The sequence below is a fragment of the Pristis pectinata genome, chromosome 14, assembly GCF_009764475.1.
Source record: "Pristis pectinata isolate sPriPec2 chromosome 14, sPriPec2.1.pri, whole genome shotgun sequence".
In the NCBI taxonomy this organism is placed as follows: Eukaryota; Metazoa; Chordata; class Chondrichthyes; order Rhinopristiformes; family Pristidae; genus Pristis; species Pristis pectinata.
The window spans coordinates 26835838-26855087 of NC_067418.1; the positions used below are offsets into that span (position 1 = coordinate 26835838).

The 19250-nt window shown below is 37.6% G+C and overlaps 1 protein-coding gene across 4 annotated transcripts in view; it reads left to right on the top strand.

The window, feature by feature from the left end:
* Positions 1-19250, top strand: part of sbf2 (SET binding factor 2) — a 406613-nt gene that overhangs the window by 361280 nt on the left and 26083 nt on the right. For all 4 annotated transcript variants that reach the window (XM_052028866.1, XM_052028868.1, XM_052028865.1 and 1 more), the window contains 4 exons: positions 3173-3247; positions 9045-9226; positions 9912-10088; positions 11045-11146. In XM_052028866.1, the coding sequence (XP_051884826.1) occupies positions 3173-3247; positions 9045-9226; positions 9912-10088; positions 11045-11146 (536 nt within the window). The remainder of the gene's footprint in view (positions 1-3172; positions 3248-9044; positions 9227-9911; positions 10089-11044; positions 11147-19250) is intronic.

The following is a 19250-nucleotide window of genomic DNA, read 5'->3' on the forward strand; positions in this document are numbered from 1 at the left end:
TCCAGATGTGATCTCACCAGTGTCCAGTGTAATTGAAGCATGGCCTTCCCTGCTTTGTATTCATTTCTCTTCATAATAAACATGGGTGACTTGTCCCTTTTCTTGAGAATATGGGTGTAATTCTGCAGTAAATGACAGGAGATATTTTTCTCTGTAGTAATGTATTTTAGAATGGCTGTAACTCTGAAATACCTGAATTATAGGTTGTGTCTCAGATTCCAATTTCCCACTCTCAACACGCACTACATCACAATATCTCTTGGAATTTCATTTAAAATCTTTTCCAATATACACATGAAAACTTCACTAAACTGGTAGCCTTGGATCTTTCGTAATACTGGTCAAGCAGATTTCCTGGACTGTTGGTTGATGTTTGTATTAATACTCAAACACATTTTATTTCATTTTTTTTAACATGAAACACAGTAGTATAATAAATTTTCCAGTCAACCCAGGGAGCTGAAAGAGAATGTGAAATATACAAGAGTTCTGGATCCCACCTCCTGCTCCAAACCTCCTCACGTTTATGATCCCTGGTGTTCTGAACCCTAGCCCTGGCTCTGACCATGCATCCAACCCCGGCTCCACTGCATTCCGTATCCTAGCTCTGGCTGCACACCCCACTTGTGCTCTGGACTTCTGGCTCGTATTCTGGATCAATGCATGAGCTGGATGCCAAACCATCAGCATTAACAAACAATCGGATACTGGATTATCAGAGTTTTATTGTATTTTGTTATTCACCATTTGCTACTTTTTGATAACTGTGATGTATTACCATAATTTGATATTGTATCATGGGCTGAGCACTACAAATTGGTCAATTTCAGGATGAAAAATTATCTACAGTCTGATGAATAGCAGGGGACATATTAGCTGTTAGAATGTATATGGTTAATATGTAATTTCTTTTAAAAATTGCATGCAACATCAAGAAATATGTACTCTGGCTCAAGTAATTTTAATTGTGTAATTTTGTTACTGCCTTCTCAACAATCAGTACTGGGAATGTTAATGTAATCATTCCATTATGTTCACATTCCTTTGGTATTTACATTCCAGTAATTCCACATTGTAAAATGAGTCAACCTCAATTGTAATTGCAAATTTTTGCAACAATTCATTTTATTCAATTGTAGTTGCAGATCTGCGTATCTTGTGTTAATTTTATTTGGTAGTTTGTCCCTATTTGCATGTTTAATGCATATTTACAGCTGTGCCAACAGTTTGCATATTTGTAAATGTTAATTACTAAGGCAATCAATGTACCATATGACAAACATGAGTTTTTATTTGAAGCTTGTAAATAAATAACATGATCAGTTGATCATGATCCAAAATTCCACTGGATTTCTGCCAGTGTCCTGCCATAACACCAGGAAATTGCCAAAGACTCGGGTATGTCAGGTCCAACAAATTTCGCTGTTTTCTTAGAGCCTTGTAGAGATGAAACCTATTTACATTTTAATTGGCACATGATGCCCAGCATAGAGCCAGGTAAGGGAGTCTGTAAGTCTAGAGTTCCAAGGCTGCAGTCTGCCTAGTGTCGTAGTTTTGGGCTGTAATCCAAACCAGTGCAGATAAATAGATTTTTACAAGAGTATGAATAGATTTTGTCATTGGTTTCAGCAAAGCAAGTGATTTGGACTCCGAATTTGCTTTTTCAGTGGATGGGTACCAGTGATTCTGGAATTATTGGAAAGCAGATGCACAAATGTTCATATACCTAATCCATCAAAGTGTGGCAGGTGTCCTTTCACTCACTGCTCTGCCCAAACTCTACCCCACAAAATCAAGCATAGTGTGCTGCAAAGGCCATTGGTTTAATTAATTGGTTTATTATTGTCACATGAACTGAGGTGCAGTAAAAAAAATCTTTGTTCTGCATGCCATCTATACAGATCATTTCATCACAGCAGTACATCAAGGTAGTACAAGGGAAAAGCAATAACAGAATGCAGAATAAAGTGTTACAGTTCCAGAGAAAGTGCAGAGCAGGCAGACAATAAGGTGCAAGGTGATGACAAGGTAGATTGTGCGGTTAAGAATCCATCTTATCATACAAGGGGACCGTTCAATAGTCTTACAACAGCAGGATAGAAGCTGTCCTTGAGCCTGGTGGTATGTACTTTCAGGCTTTTGTATCTTCTGCCCAATGGGAGGGGGGAGAAGAGAGAATGCCTGGGATGGGTGGGCTCTTTAATTATGTTGGCTGCTTTACCGAGACAGCAAGTCTATGGAGGGGAGGCTGGTTTTTGTGATGTGCTGAGATGTGTCTGCAATTCTCTGCAGTTTCTTGCTGTCTCGCGCGAAGCAGTTGCCATACCAAGCCGTGATGCATCCAGATAGGATGCTTTCTATGGTGCATCAATTAAAATTGGTGAGGGTCAACAGGGACATGCCGAATTCCTTTAGCCTCCTGAGGAAGTAGAGGCATTGGTGACCTTTCTTGGCTATGGTGTCTGTATGGTTGGACCAGGACAGGCTATGGATGATGTTCACTCTTAGGAACTTGAAACTCTCAACTTCAGCACCATTGATGTAAGCAGGAGCATGTGCACTCTCTCCCACCCCCCAACTCCCCTGCCTTCCTGAAATCAATGACCAGCTCCCAGCTCTTTTATTTTGCTGATGTTGAGGGAAAGATTGTTGTCATGACACCATGCCAAAGGCTCTCTATCTCCTTCCTGTACTTTGACATCATTATTTGAGATTCATCCCACTATGGTGGTTTCATCTGCAAACTTGTAGATGGAGTTAAAGCAGAATGACCATGCAGTTGTGAGTGTATAGGGAGTAAAGTAGGGAGCTAAGGATGCGGCCTTGTGGGGCAGAAGTGTTGAGGGTAATCATGGTGGAGGTGTTGCTGCCTATCCTTACTGATTGCTGTGTATTGGTCAGAAAGTCAAGGATCTAGTTGCAAAGGGAGATGTTGAGTCCCAGGTCTAGGGGTTCGGAGATGAGTTTGCTTGGAATTATGGCATTGAAGACAGAACTGTAGTCAATAAATAGTAGTCTGAGCAAACCAGTGTATTCAACACAATCATGTCCCAATGAATTTTAGGGACATCTGTTGGCACAGTCTTAATTTGTATGCAATGTCCTTTTGCTTGCAATTTAATAATTGGTTTGATATTAATGCTAAAATTTCTGCAAATTCTTTCCCCACCAGTACTTGGGTACAGAGATAAACTGTTCACTCATTCTCAACAAAAGAGTACAGTTAAAGGAAGAGTCTTCAACCAAGGTACTGTACTGCATTGTATTCTTCTGATCCCACTCCATTTTGTTGCCGTATTGTTCAGGCAGCAACCGAATTAACCTTTAGGTTCCCATTAATTTATCTTTGCAGATTCAGATGCAAGTTTAGTAACGTGAGAGGTTAATTCAAGAATGTCCACTATGAATTCATATCATACATTTCCATCTCCAACAACATCTTCCAGTTATGAGAATGGAAAGCATGTCATTTGTCATGGTTCAAGACATGTGTCTTAGATTGTGGTTAGGCAACATTAATATAAGCAGTGGTTTCCTGATCAGAATTATTTTCCGGAGATAAATATCAGTAAACCACATCTAAAACTTATTGCATGCATTAAATTATTTCAGATTCTTTCTCATCGCCAGCTTGAAATTTTTTGATTTGCATCTTCTTACTATCCTGTTCACTGGGTGAAATGAAAAATTTGCTCATTTGTTCATTTATATAAATTATGAAGCTATTACATATTTATTGGCAGATACATTGGTCAGTGGGTCAGATGATATGCTGTTTCAAAATACACGTTGGACAGGAGCTTGCAAAATATTGGCAGTTCCATTCTGAACTTCCACCATATACTCCGTAATTATCAGGAACTTTAAGAATCCTGCAAATGTGGCGGTCACAAGCTAGCTGGCCAAGCTGTTGGTAATTTTCCGGCAGAGCTCTGATATTGGATTTCTCATGGAATCCAGAGGTAGAGCACAAACTTACCATAATGTAACCAACAGTTATGTGGGTGAATCTGCCAGTTGAACCTGCATCTGGTTAACACCCAGTGCAGGAACAGCAAGCCCATCCATTTATATGGAGACAGATAGCTGTGAGAAGCAAAGGGAAATTCGATGTGATTTATATTTTTAAATAAATTGCATTTGAATTTATGTGTTTAATTATCTAACAGCATTTATTTTTTTTTATTTTAGTAATTTTTAATGGTTTCTGATTTTTTTAATTGTTTATTTATTTGTGTGTGTGTGTGTGTGTGTGTGTGTACGTATACATCTATATATATATATATATATATATATATATATATACACACACAGACACACACTATATATGTAAACTATATATATATCTATACATATATATATATATAAAAAGTGGCATGCAAAAGTTTGGGCACCCCAATCAAAATTCAATCTTTTTTAGTCATTTGTGAGCAGGACTTGTTACAACCACCCACAGGACAGCATGATGTTAGGTGAGACCCTGATGCCACTCAGGGTCTTACATTTCAGAGCAGGATGCAAGTTCACAACAACAGATTTGCAAAAAGTGAACCTGCCCTTCCTACATATGCTGGTGGTGATTGGAGGAAGGTCAACACAGGAAGCAAATTCTGACCCAGCATCTTTAAGTGCATTTCATTTTTTTTTGTCATGGGTTAAAGATGCTCTGAATCCTATATTATTATCTTATTTTGGTCAGAGATTTTGTACAAACACAGTGATGGGCTTTCATTTTGAATGCAGGATCAAATATAGGCTAATCCACTACTAGAAATTTGCCTTATTAAATCTGCTCATAACTAAGTGTGACATCATTCATCTGCGTAGTGTTTCATTGAGTATAAAAAATTATGCAATAATGTACTCCCATTCCTATTCGAACCTGGGCACTGCTGCAGTTACATCCCCATAACTTAAAAGCTAAATATTTATTTTAAATTCATTTTTGCCACTGTATCTATCCCAGTGTTGCCATGCCATCCAGCATGTATCCTAGCAATATGTCCATATTCTGAACTGCTCCCCATCACTTATCCTATACCCTAGCAATCCCCCACCATATTACCGATCCCAGTTCTTGTCTCACACCAATCTGTTTGTCCTCACTATAGTAATAGGATGAATTCATGGCGTGTAGAAGAGAGAGTTTTCTAGATAAGCGAAAAGGGACTTGATTGGAACATCTAATATCCTGAGAGGTCTTGACATTGTGGATGTGAAGAACACAAGAAGGCGGAGAAGTAGGCTACTCATCCCAATATCCAAGATGATCATGGCTGATCTATGCTGGCCTCAACTCCTCTTCTGTGCCAATTCCCCATAACCCTCAATTTCTCGATCTTTCCAATATTTATCTATCTCCACCTTTAATATATCTAATGATCTCAGGCAGAGAATTCCAGAGATTCACTACCCTCTTAGAGAAGTTGTTTCTATGTACCTCAGTTATAAATGACTAGCCCTTATTTTGTAGCTATGATCCCTTGATCCCATGAGTGGAAACATCTCAACATCTATCCTGTCAAGCCCCCTTAGGATCTTATATGTTTAAATACGGTCACCCCCTCATTCTTCTAAACTCAAAGGAATAGACACCCAAACTGTCTAGCCTCTCTTGATAGGACAACCCTCTCCTCCCAGGAATTTGCATGATGAATCCTCTTTGGACTGCCTCCACTGCTGCTATATCCTTTTTTAGGTAAGGTGCACTCTGTACTACCTCAGTGCACTTTGTACTAACTCAGTGTAACTGCACTGTGTAATGAATTGACCTGTACAATCAGTATGCAAGACAAGTTTTTCACTGTACCTCGGTACAAGTGACAATAAAATGAACCAATACCAGGGGATCAAAACTGGGCGGAGTGTTCCTCATGTGGCCTCAACAACATCCTGTACAAGTATAACAAAACCTCTGCAATCCAACCCCCTTGCAATAAAGGCCAACATGCTGTTTGCCTTCTTAACAGGCAGATGCAACAAGTAGTTAGCGAGTCATGCACTGGAATACCTCGATCCTTCTGAACTTCACTAATTTGTAGTCTCTCTCCATTTAAATAATAATCTGCCTTTGGGACTCTATTCCTAGAGGATGGTGGAAGCAGTATCCTTGAATATTTTTAGAGGAAGAGGAGTATTCTTAATAAGCAAAGGCATGAAAGACCATGGGTAGACTGAAATAAATTAAGTTTACAGTCAGATCAGCCACAATCTTATTAAATGGTGGAGTGGGCTCACAGGTCTGAGTGGCCTGCTCCTGCTCTTAATTCGTATGTTGAAGAAACAGGCCATTTCAGGTGTAGTATAATGTAATGAAAAAACAGTAATCGTTGATCTGGTCACTAAGAGGCATTTAGAGAACAGTGATTACAGTGTGGTAGTGTTTATGAAAAAAAATTGAAAGTGATTTAGTTCAATCTGAAACTAAGAAATTAAACTGAATAAAACAACCTATGAAGGCATGAGGTGTGAGTTGGCTGTGATAGATTGGGAAACTACATTAAAAGGTATGATAGTTAACATTTAAAGAACAATTTATGTATTAAAATACATAATTTACACATCCCTTCAAGACAATTAATTGGACTGTAAAGTGATAAATCTCTTGATAATCTATATCCTAGAATTTAGACTGAGGTGGGTGCACTGTTCATCTTCCAAACTTCCATAGATTCCAGAATGGGTCCATGGATTGGAAAGTAACAAATGTAATCCCATAAATCAAGAGGGGAGAGAAACCTAATATCAATAGTAGAGAAAGTTCAGGAATTGGGCATGCAGGAGTTGGTAACAGGGCATTTAGAAAATAATGGTAGGATTGGGCAGAGTCGACATGGATTTATGAAAGGGAAATCATGTTTAACAGGGGTGGCAGAGTGGTGCAGCTAATAGAGCTGCTGCCTCAGCTCCAGTGACCTGGGTTCACTCCTGATCTCTTGTACTGCCTGTGTAGAGTTTACAAGTTCTGCCTGTGACCACTTGGGTCTCCCCTTCCCCCACCCAAGTACACCAGTTTCTCCTCGCATTCCCAAAGATGTGCGAGTTGGTATACTATTTTAGCCCCTGTAAATTGCCCATTGTTTTTAGGAGAGTTATAGAATCTAAGTTTCTGAATTTAGTGCATGTGGTGTAAGCAATAAAATGAATGTTGTGGATTGAGAATTGGTTAACATATTGAAACTCAAATTAGAAATAAATGGGTCATTTTTGTGTTGGGCAGTTGCGACAAGTGGAGCACAATTTGGAGAGGTGCTGGGGCCCCATTTGAACACAATATATATCAATGATTTTGATGAGGGGATTAAGTGGCAGGGCAGGGTATGTATCCAAGCTCAGCAGCCAATAAATGAGACAGTTGGCCTTTATTGCAAGAGGATTTGAGCAGAAGCTGAGAGATGCCTTGCACCAATTATACCCCACCTAAGGAAGGGTATACTTGAAATAGAGGGACTGTGGTGAAGGATTACCAAATTGATTCTTGGAATGCTGGGTTTGTCTTTTGAAAATAGATTAAGCAGAATCGACCTACAGTCTCTTAATTTTAAAAAGAATGAGGTGAAGCATAGGAAGTTCCTAAGGCTTGACAGGGCATATGTGGAGTTGGTGTTTTCCCAGGTTGGTTTGCTGAAAACTAGGGGGTCATAATCTCAAAATAAGTGGTTGGCCACTCAAGAAGAGATGAAAAGAAATTTATATCCAAGAAGGCTGTGGAGACTCTGTTGCTCAGTATATTCAACACAGAAATTAATATTTTTTTTAGATTTTAAGGGAATCAAGCAAGATGGGTTCAGTGTGGGAAAGTGATACAGAAGTGAAAGCTCATGCATGAACTTTTTGAAAGGAGGCATGAGGAAGAGGGACCAAATGGATAACTTCTACTATTCCTTATGATTTTCTGATTAATATTTATTTGTAGTTCAAAAACAGCTTTTGCTCACATGATTTATTTATGCAACTGTGGTATTTATGTAACTAACTGAAATGAGGGTAGACAGTGATTTGTTTTTTTAAACTGAGAGACAAAAGTATTTTTCTTACATCCTTTAAGCAGCATTTGGTAATTTGTTTCCAAATACTTCCACTAGGGAGTACATTATTTCTTCCACATCTAATGGTTCCATTTTGAAATCTGCTGTTATGATTTTTGGAAACTTTTTTTCCCATCCTATAATATTACTTCCTTGTACTTGTGGATAACTGGCTTACAAAAAACTCAAATCCACTCTCAAACAAATGTTGAATGCATGAGGTTATAATGTATTTAATAGCTGTTAACCCATTTTAACTGGTTTTAAGCTTGCAGACTTAGGGTATTCATATCATGATAGGAAAGCTGTTGGCAAACACCATCATTATTCCATGAAGTTGATTTCTTCTCCAAAGTTAACATGCATACATATTTTAGCAAAGAAATTCTGCATTTGTTGCCAGAGATTCAGACCATCTTTGCTGGCTGTACTGTTTGAAGCCTTCTCCAAAGGAATCAAAAATCACTTGAAATAGCATGAATTTAACCCATTTACAAATTGATTCCATGATAAAATACCATGAAATGCAAAGATTTCCTCACAAACTTAAAAAATATAATGGGTTTTACCTTTTCATTATTCAAAGACTTGGATATCTTGTTATTATATGTGGATATAAAAATCATTATTCAGCACTAAGCATGTTTATGATGTTTATAAAAATCGTGGTTTAGACTTTGTGATTTGCTGTCTGAAGATGTATTAATGTAATTGCTTGATCTGTACTGCTAGATTCCATTGAATTGATGCCCATAGAACTTCAGGAAAAATCGATGTTCTTGCCTCAGGTCATTGGGTCTTTGCAGTAAGCTTTCATCGAGGTCATTGACAAGTATGAATACTTTGCAGCTCTCAGCAAATTCAGGGCCAAATCAGCTATTGTTCAGAAACATCACCCATGATAATCTTCTGGCCAAGATCTCATGAACAGCCTGGTTTACACAAAGAAAATATCATTACTTTTGTGTCAGTATTTAATCCTAGTATCTCTCTAAGTTGAGCTTATTTTTCTCTTAGGCATGTGGGCCAGCCTGCGTTCCAGTAGTCGCTTCAATGCCCAGTTTTCAACCACTGATGTAGGAGCAAGATTAGCTGGAAAGGAATCCCCTGTGACTGCTGGCTGTGACAATTCTCTGCAGAATCAGCTCCTAAAGCACCAAGCAGCATTATACCTGTTTGGGGAAAAATCTCAGCTGAGAGTAAGATGAAACTGGACTTCATTCATATTCTTCAATTATTTTCATACAGAATTTAATTTTATAGTATTTTTTCACTTTTTGTTCTGATTGGATCATCTGCAAAATTATACTTGCAATCATTAAAAAATGAATACATGGGTAGCTTAGTTATTTATAGAAGTCATCACATTTATGCATTCATGGTATTCTTACACTAGATTGCAAGCACTATAAAATACTGCTTGTGTGAATTTTATAAACAGTATGATTTTAAAGCTAAAGAGAAAACAAAAAAAGAAGGGGAAGAAACTTTTGAATATAGTTTCGTTTGAATATAGTTCATTTTGGAAAAGTAAGCAGACGGTTGAAGAGATGTACCTACAAAACACCTTATATCTATTTCTCATAAAAGACACTCGAGATGGTTATGAAAATTGGAATTCTTGTTATTTAGAACCATTCTCGCACACTAACTCTAAACTGGCAATGATATAAGCTGCCAAAAAACCTCAATGATTTCTTATCAAAAGAGGAAAAATCTTTGAGAAAAAGTTACTTTGCTCCTTTTATCCTTCCCTCCTTACAGTTGCCCAGTCTTGTACTCTGCAACAACTAAGAAAAGTAAAAATATGTCTGTACAGCATTAAAAATTGAAGCAATTTAATTTCAACACCTTCAGCAATATTAACAAGGTTTTTATTCTCAGGGCTTTAAACTTGACCTTGCTATTAACTGTGAGCTCATACCTGTGGATTACTGCGATGTTCGTCAGGTGAAAGCTAGTTTCAAAAAGCTAATGAGGGCATGTATGCCCAGTACAGTCCCCATCGACACAGACATGACTTTGTACAAGCTTCTCGGGGAATCAGAATGGCTGCTGCAGGTAATTAATTTATTTCATACCAGTTATTCAAAATTATTGTTGTTTAATTCCTCATCACTGAAGACAGTGATGAAGATTATTGTGAAACATTACATATTTTGGGAAGAGATTTACTTGGAAAATAGTTCCCAGTTTTTTTTCCATTTCTTGCTCCTCAGGAATGAGGACAGATAACAGGAACAACTTTCAATAAGTGCTATAGTAGTGGCAATTACTTCTCTCTCTTAGGTTCTGAAAATGTGACATAGTATGTATACGCAAATATGTTGCATTTAGAGGATGTATTTTTACCACATAATGTCTGATAATTGAAAAAGTTATTTTAATTCTCTACCAACAAAAAGCTCCTGTAATTTGCATTTTGAGATATTAACCAAAATCAAGCCGTGGGTGTGTTTTATAATGGCTAACAACTAAGGACTGTATTCCTTATTGAAGATGGAAAATGTTTTACTTAAGTATGAGCATACCTGATGAATTCATTCATCCCAGAAAGACTATTTGTTTTTTCTGTCAGTTTATAAATTTAATTGAATATGTTCATTAGAATGACAGTAAAGTGTAGTAATGAGTGAGTGAATTTTTTGAGTTATGAATATTCACAGCAATATTATGCATATTCTCCATTTTGATATAACAGACTACATAAGGAATATGGGCCAAACTCAGGCAAATGGAATTAGCTCAAATAGACATCTTGGTCGGTGTGGATGAGTTAGGCCAAAGGGCCTGTTGCGTGCTGTATAACTCTGTGACTCTAGATCAAAGTACTGGTGGTTAGAGGTTTGTTACTGATGGATAAATATGAGCTAATACAGTAACAGTATTATACAAATATATTGGTAAAACAAAGTGTGTAGGCTAAGTGCAGTTGCATTATATTAGTATCTTGTAGTGTTTAGTAAGTCACACTTTTTTTTGCTGGAATTGTACCTGTATTTATTTTTATTTCCCAGATACATAGAATACTGCAACTGGCTGTGGTGATAGCAGAGCTTCTTGAGAGTGGTTCCTCAGTAATGGTAAGCCTGGAAGATGGCATGGACATTACAACACAGGTAATTCTATGAAATAATTATCTAAATCGGTTTAACAAATTGCATTTTATAAAATTTCCAACATGTCACAAATTGAACCAGCTCCATTTTGTGCTTAAATCTTGGAGAACTCACCATCAAAATGTTGATCCAACGTATTAGATTAGATTAGTTTATTGTCATATACACCAGGGTGCAATAAAATTCCTTGTTCGCATGAAGCTTGAGTAAACAGTATACATTGTAATAATAAATATAACAATAAATACAGATGAGTGCAGCAGAGCAGATTGGTGCAAAGATTGTAGTGCAATCTGAAGTATTGCGAAAAGAAATGCTAAAGTGACAATAATGGAATAACCGAGAGAGGCAGAATTAAGAGTGCGAGGTAGTACCACCAGGAAAAGGGTGCAAAAGAGATAATTGGTTCAGAAGTCTGATAGCAGTAGGGAAGAAGCTGTTCTTAAGTCTGGACGTCCAGGCTTTCAAGCTTCTGTATCTTCTCCCTGAAGGTAACTAGACTTTTTGCATTTTACTTATCCTTTTTTGAATGAGAGTATTTCATTAGAATAGGCCTGACTAATTAAGCTAATTGAATTCTGGTTGTACACTGAATTAAATTTACTTATTTACATATTAAGCTCTTCAAAATATTGTGAATGGGTATTCCAGCATTTAGAAGGTAGTTTGTGGTGTTTACCATGGCTTTGCTGCAAAAAAGTCATGTCAGCAGTTCATGTGCTACAGAAATGTATTCATTACACAACCAACATTGGTTTAAAAAAATACTAATTACTTAACTTGAAAGCTACAAGCATACATGTTTGAAATACTTAGTACCTTACATGATGTACTAGAGATGCAAGTACTTTATTCATTGATTCAGCCTTATCCATCTTCAAAACCTTTTCTGTTATGTAAATGATAACATATTTACAGCATTTTCTCACCTACAATGAATTTGTAGTTCTTGCTGAAATTGTTGGTGTCTTCAAAACCAATGGCAAGTCTTCAAACATGAGCATGCTAACAGGTGTAGATTAATTGATCATGAACTTAAGATCAAAGTTCATAATGAACAACCCAATGCAAACAATGGTCATTCTCAGTGATGTAAAACACCTCAGTACAAGGAATGTAGTCAGTTCAGAATCTCTACTTATTGCTTAGTCTGCATAAAATGTTGGAAAAGTAATATCATTATCACCTTTATTTTGTATTTTTCCTATCATATGGTTGGTTGTAAATTACCCGATAATTGTCTCTGTATGCACTCTATTGTAGTTTACATGGGCACAGTAAAAATCTGTTACCTACCTCATGAAATTCTCTACATAGGTATAATCCCTTCCTATTTGGTTATTTTATGATCTTTACTCTGCTGTTGTAGTTGCATTAGTGAAGGCATTTTTTAAAATGCTGCTGTCGTGATGTATCTCACGGGCAATTTGTCCACAATGGGCAAAACTCCATTGAGGCTGCTTCTGGGTCCACATGAAAGTACAGGCCCTTACTGGGAGTTATTTTTACCAATATTTTCAAGGTTAAACCATTACTCTATAGCAAAAGAAATGCTGGCCCATTACTTCTCCCCACACTGACTTAATTCCTCCAACGAGCATCCATTTCTTAACCTTCTGTCCCTTCTAGGGATTTCCCTTAATTCTACTGCTTTTTGAATTTAATTAAAAGCCTTTCATATGGAATTTGCCAAGCCTTTGGAAGTAAAGATGTATTCTATCAGTCAGGTTACACAGTCAGCTTGGCTTGTCACTTCCTCAGCAAATTCATATGGGTTTGTAATGCAGCATTTTCATTTGATCCACATTTCCTCTGATTGTATTATTTTCCGTGAAGTAGAAGATTGATGGGTCTGTAATTATTTAAATGTGTTCCATGGCCCTTTTTGAGTGTGGCACTGCATTAGTCTGTTTCCTGTCTTTTGATACCTCCCTAGTGTCTCTCATGATTGTCAGTATTCGGCAATTCTCTTTCTAGTCTTTTAAAGCTCTAGGTTAAATAACATCTATCCTTGGAAATTCATTTCCCTAGGAACCAGTGGTTTCTAAGAATTCCATCTCAATTATACTTGTGATATCTTTATTGAAAGATGGCCTGTGTTTCTCCTGTGAATATTTGGAAGCTGAATTCATTCAGAATACTTCATGCTTTTATTTTGCCAAGTCCACTTATGGAGATTTTACTCTTCTGTGGCATCAGCATTTGCTCAGTATGATACTTGAATCGGAAAATTGAGAGTTTTAATCCCACTCAAAGGCTTGTTACTTTACTATAGAACTGGGACAGATCTGTTCTGTTAGAAGTGTCAGATTTTACCGAAGTTAGTATATCGAGGGACTGCAGCAGTTCAAAAGTGCCACTCACCACCACCTTCTCAATAGCACTCGGGGTGGTAGCTGCTGGCTTTGCTGCAGCTGCGCAGATCCTAGAAAATGAATAACAAAACAAACATCACGGAAGAACCAGGTTTTACTCATGCTGAAGACAAATGAAATGTTATGGACACTTTCAATCACCATAAATGTTCATCAAAAGCTCACCATTCTACATACTCATGCTCAGCACTGAACCTCTGCCTCATCAATTATTTCACTGGCACCAAAAATGGCTTACAATGCCCATTTGTCATTACATTCCTCTTCATGGATGACATGGGTATGCAAAAGATATAAAGGCACCTGTGGGGACAGGATTATCCTTGATGTCAATTTCCTGGCCTCTGAATCCTTTCAGTGTACATCTGCTGATATATGCCACATCTCATGGTTTGTTAATGGCTGCTGCTTTAAGTAGATCAATGGCACTCTCTTCTCCATCACTTGGCTTTTCATCTTCTCCTTCAGTCTCATGGACAGGCAGAGTGGGTACAGGCATTCAGAGAATACTCCCCTAGAACTCCCTTGCAGCATCCTTCCTAGATCACCTGGCAGTAGCCTTGAAGGTTCTCTATCAGAATAGCCCCTTTGAACCAAGGTTAACCTCAGTGAATATGATTTCCTACTTCTGGAGTCCCTAACAGTAAAACTAGGAGCACTTGCCCCACCCTTGGGAATCACCATCCCTGGTGAAGTGAAATATAGTCTCCAGAATATGCGTATGCCTTTGTACTGGCTCTGGAGCTCTCAGCTGTGTCTCTAAGTGAAGAAGCAAGAAATCGGACCACCAACAGCTTGTTTTCTAACCCCATGATTGGTTTTGACCATGTTTCCCACTGTAACACGTTTCCCTTTTTGCTGCCAGTGCTTTTTGTTTCTGGAATTACCTCAAAGAATATCCAGTATCATCAACATGTAAAACAACACTGGATGATGATGCTTTTCCATTTTCTTAAGCTGCTGAAATCAACTAGAGCAGACTAAATACACACAGTTTTAAAATCCCATCGTACACTTTATTCTTTACTGGCAGTACGTATTCCTGCAGGCCCGAGCAAATATTTACCTTTTCATGCCCCATAGGCGTTTTAACTGGGTATATATTTACCAGTTATAAATCATTGCCAAGAAAAATCATTGATCCCATTTAGCAGTTTTAAAGAGGGAATGTACATTGTAGGTACTTTAAATATAGTATTTATCTCAAGATCTGTATTTGCTGCTTATTTTCAGTAATGAATTTATTTTGGAAAACTTTTTGAAATGTTTGGCTACAGAGCCCAGTAAACATTAATATCCTGTAGGAATAAGTCATTGCCATACATGTGTCAATAATGCAACATGCTGATTTCAGTAGCAAATATCTACCTCCCAAAAGGCTGATGAACAGAGAATCATTTTTTTTATTGCTTTTGCTAAATACAAGTGTAAGCATTCAATATTAAGATCAATAAACTGTGGAGTGTCCTCCTTTAAGATCACCTTTATGTTTGAAATTGTTTAGTCTGTATCTTATCAAATTTGCATTCAGTTGTTAACCTCCTGATAGATTTTCTTTCATTGTCTTATTTTTTTTTAATTTTTCACTCTTACATTGGAAGCATTCATTTCTCCTTTTGACTTCATGGTCACTATTGTACTGCACTAAATTAAATTCAATTTGTTATCATTTGCACTTACCAGTTGATATGGTTGCTATGTTCAATTGGTTTTTAAATAGCAATTTCACTCTTGAACTGGAAATGTGCAGTATTGACCCTGAATGTGCTGAAGGCTAGTCAGCAATTCCGTAGAGAGCTGTTGGCTAGCCACAATGTGCCCAACAGCACATTTTGGAAGTCAACACCTAGACACTGCAGCACAGAGATCAGGAACACACTGACACTGGTGCACCTTACCTCCTCCTCCACCCTAATCTCACCATCAAATCCAGGGGAATTCTCTTGGTCATTGTATCAAGATATAATGGCAAAAAAAGGTGCAGCCACATTCATTTCAATAGGGTCACCAATCTTAATATAGAAGGAAAGTTTGAGTAAGGCATTTGTTTATTTTTCTTTATTTCACTGCATTTTTACATTTTTCATTGGTAGCTGGTTATCATGTTTTAAACAAATTAATTTTTTAAAATTTTTCTTTGAAATAACTTAATTTTTTATTAACGTTTTCAAATGTCTTTAATTGAAGATGCCTGGAAACTGAAATGGCTTTGCCTTCTTGGAGCACCAGCTGTCAGACAACCATCAGTAACATACTGATCCTCAGCTTACAAATGCCTGGCCAATGTACAGCCTGTTCATACAGACAAGCATTTAGGAAACCTGCGTATGTTATGGATTTGCTGGCTGCTGTGTGGGAACTCAGTTGGCAGCTGCATTTCCAGTTTGTGAACGATTCGGGTTAACGGTTCACAGGAACGGAACCCTGCCGTAACCTGGGGAGGACCTGTACGTTGTTGGGTTCTGCCTTTTACTGGCATCAACATAATTGGGATTCATGTCCCTCTATTCTGTCCAGAACAACCAAAGCAGTAAAGTTGGCAGGACCTTCAGCGCCAGGAAACTGCAAAACATCAAGTCATGTACAATCCTACCCATTGTTTCACTATTGGGCTTTGCATGGAAGTTGTATTTCAGTGGAATGGATTCTGAATGTACTCCCATTCACAGCCAGTTTCTTAAATTTCACTATTTTATGTGCACCAGTTACAGTGCACATTTGGGACAATGTGAAGCCAATCACAAATTTTGTCTTTCCCCTAGAATAGAATATATCACTCCCAGCAAGTCACATGTACCCCCTGGTTGTCAATAATGGTATTTCTCTTATATTATTTGCTAAATGTTACTTCTTTAAAAGTATTGTTGCTTTGTTTTATTCCAGTTTAAGAGTATTTGGGAGATTTCAGGATTTGATGTAGCAAAATTAAGACTTGTGAAAAAGGAAAGTAACTGTAATATAACAAGACATTAATCATTCCTTTAATGTTAAATTCTGAAAATTATTTCTGCATAAGTAGGCAAAAATGGCTCACACGGGGCATAATTTTAAGGTGATTGGAGGAGGGTATGGGGGGATGTCAGGCAATTTTTTTTTAAAACAGAGTGGTGGGTGCGTGGAATGTGCTGCCGGCATAGGTGGTGGAGGCAGATACATTAGGGACATTTAAGAGACTTAGATAGACACATGAATGATAGAGAAATGGAGGGCTAAGCAGGAGGGAAGGGTTAGATCGATCCTAGAGCAGGGTAAAATGTCGGCACAACATCGTGGGCCAAAGGGCCTGTACTGTACTGTAATCTTCTATGTTCTATAAAACCACGAGGCCTGGATAATTCTTTGCCAAACCCATAATTAAAGCATCATTTAAATAGCTACCCTTAAAAAAATAGTCTGTAGTTTTAAATAGAAGCTGGAAAGACATAAAATCAGCCTTATAGCAAATTTTTAAACTGCTTTTACAAATCCTAAATGGATTTAAACCAACAAACAGGTTGTATGGATTCTGCTCATTTCAAACCAAGTTGCCTGATAAACTGTCCAAAAATTCTTTTTTTAAAGTCACTATTTTGGAGGCAGTTTTGCATCCTTTGATAAATGTTGATTGTTACTTGAATTGTTGCTTACTGTTTTTATATTCATTGAAGAATATTTATTTCAGTTTAAAATATATGAAAATCTTGTATATAATCAATTTGCTATAATTTGATAGCACTTACTGTAGAAGATGAGAAAACTCGTTTTAATTCTTAGGTTTCACTCTTAGATTTTAAACTAATTTTATAACTTGCATCCTAATAAATTCTAGCAAAGACTTGAGCCTTTAAAATTAATAACAGAAAATATATCTATGCATTTGTCACATGTTCATTGATCTCATGCTTGGCTTTGTTTTGTGTTTACTATTTTATTGTCAGGCCTTTCTGATCTTCATTTCACTTTCCAGTGGTTAGTTAGCCATATGGACCAAGGAGGTCTTACAATTTAGTTGCTTTAGCTGAAGCCTGGTGGTGCGAGGAATGTATTATAACACCACCAGATTTGGCTAGATTTACAATAATTTTTCTGCAGCTATCAATCTGCTCATTCAGCCCATAAACTTGAACTTTTGGAGCCCTTTCGCCCATTGTTCTTTCTCATCCTGATGACTTTTCTTGGTTTGGCCCTCATTTTGTCCAGGAGCTATTCTGTTAACATTGTTATCTGCTCAGGTACTCCCCTTGCCACCTTTTTTTCCCCTCAAAAACCCACCCTTAACCCCTCTATCCTTGCACCCTACTGCACTATCTCTAAGCTCCTTCTCGTTGAACAAGTTATTGTCCATCTTTCTCAGAATTCTGTGCATGTGCTTCTACGATCAAGTTTCCATCCCACCATTGCATTTTGTGGCCTTTTTTGAAGTCAGAAAGTATATTTCAGTTGACTGTGACTATGAAACAGTCCTTTTTCTAGACCTCATCACCTCCTTTCCTTGTTAACCAGACCATTCTCTGTCATCCAGCTGGTGGGACTGCCCTTGCTTTGTCCCATTTTTAACTAGTAAGTGTAACCAGAGAATTAACTGCAAATATTTTTCTTCTTCAGCTTTATGTCTGGAGTCCCCAAACATCAATTCTTGGCCCTTTCCTATTTCTTATGTAATCCCTCACAACAATATCCAAAAACATGCTATACCTACTCCAAGCACCACTCGTTCTCTTGAGCCCTTCCGTTGTGTCTGATTTGTCATCTTGCCTGTCCATCATCCAGTACTGGATGAGGATACATTCCCTCTGGCTAAAGCTAAAGAACTAAAGCATTAGCTTCAATCCCCTCTACAGTCTTTGTTCTCAAGACACCATTTTCCACTCAAACAACTTTGAGGCTGAATGGATTCATTTGTACACTTGATGTTGTATTTGACCTGAGCTAAATCCTTGACAGCAAATCCTATCCAGCACCAAGATGGTATGCTTCTGTAATGTTGTCTGACTCAGCTTCTCATCTGCTGTTGAAGCTCTCATCCATGTCTTTGCCACCTCTAGATTAGATCTTTCCATTGCAACGTTCTATATTAAACTCAAGTTATCCGTAATTCTGCTTCCTATTTTCTAATTTTCACAATGTCTGACTTGTCCTTCTCTGATGTGCTCACTACAAGAGCTCAGGATTCTGCAATGCATAGATTTTAAACTATGTTATCTTGGCCAACTCTGCTGTGCTCGGACCTCTGCCACTTCTCCCTTTCTGGTCTCTTCCATGTACCTGATTAATTTACCATTCAAAGCCCAGTTTCAGGCTGCCTTAGTTCCAAGTTCTGGAGTTAACGCCATAGCTCTAACTGGCTCTCTCCCTTACACTGAGAATCAGATTAAGAAAGGACCAGGCTCTTGCAATGTGCTAACATATAGAATCAATAATCATCTACGTATGAATAATGCCATAATTCATTAAGAAGCAATGGTGGGAAAGAAAATCGTTAAAGCAGATTAGAGCAAAAGGAGAGAGAACTTCCTATTTTTGCATATAAAATATCTTGATATATAATATGTGCAATATACAACACCTTGAATGCAACTGCTTTCCTCCAGAAGTAATCAGAAAGACCAAAATAAGTCAGGAAATATGTCCTTGTAGCTGGATAATAGGTACTAGGTAATTCAATGGTTGGAAGGATTTCTCCTTTATTTTCATGTACGAAAGGATCTAACATAATAATGTCCTTATAATTTATCAGCTTGCCGCAAATT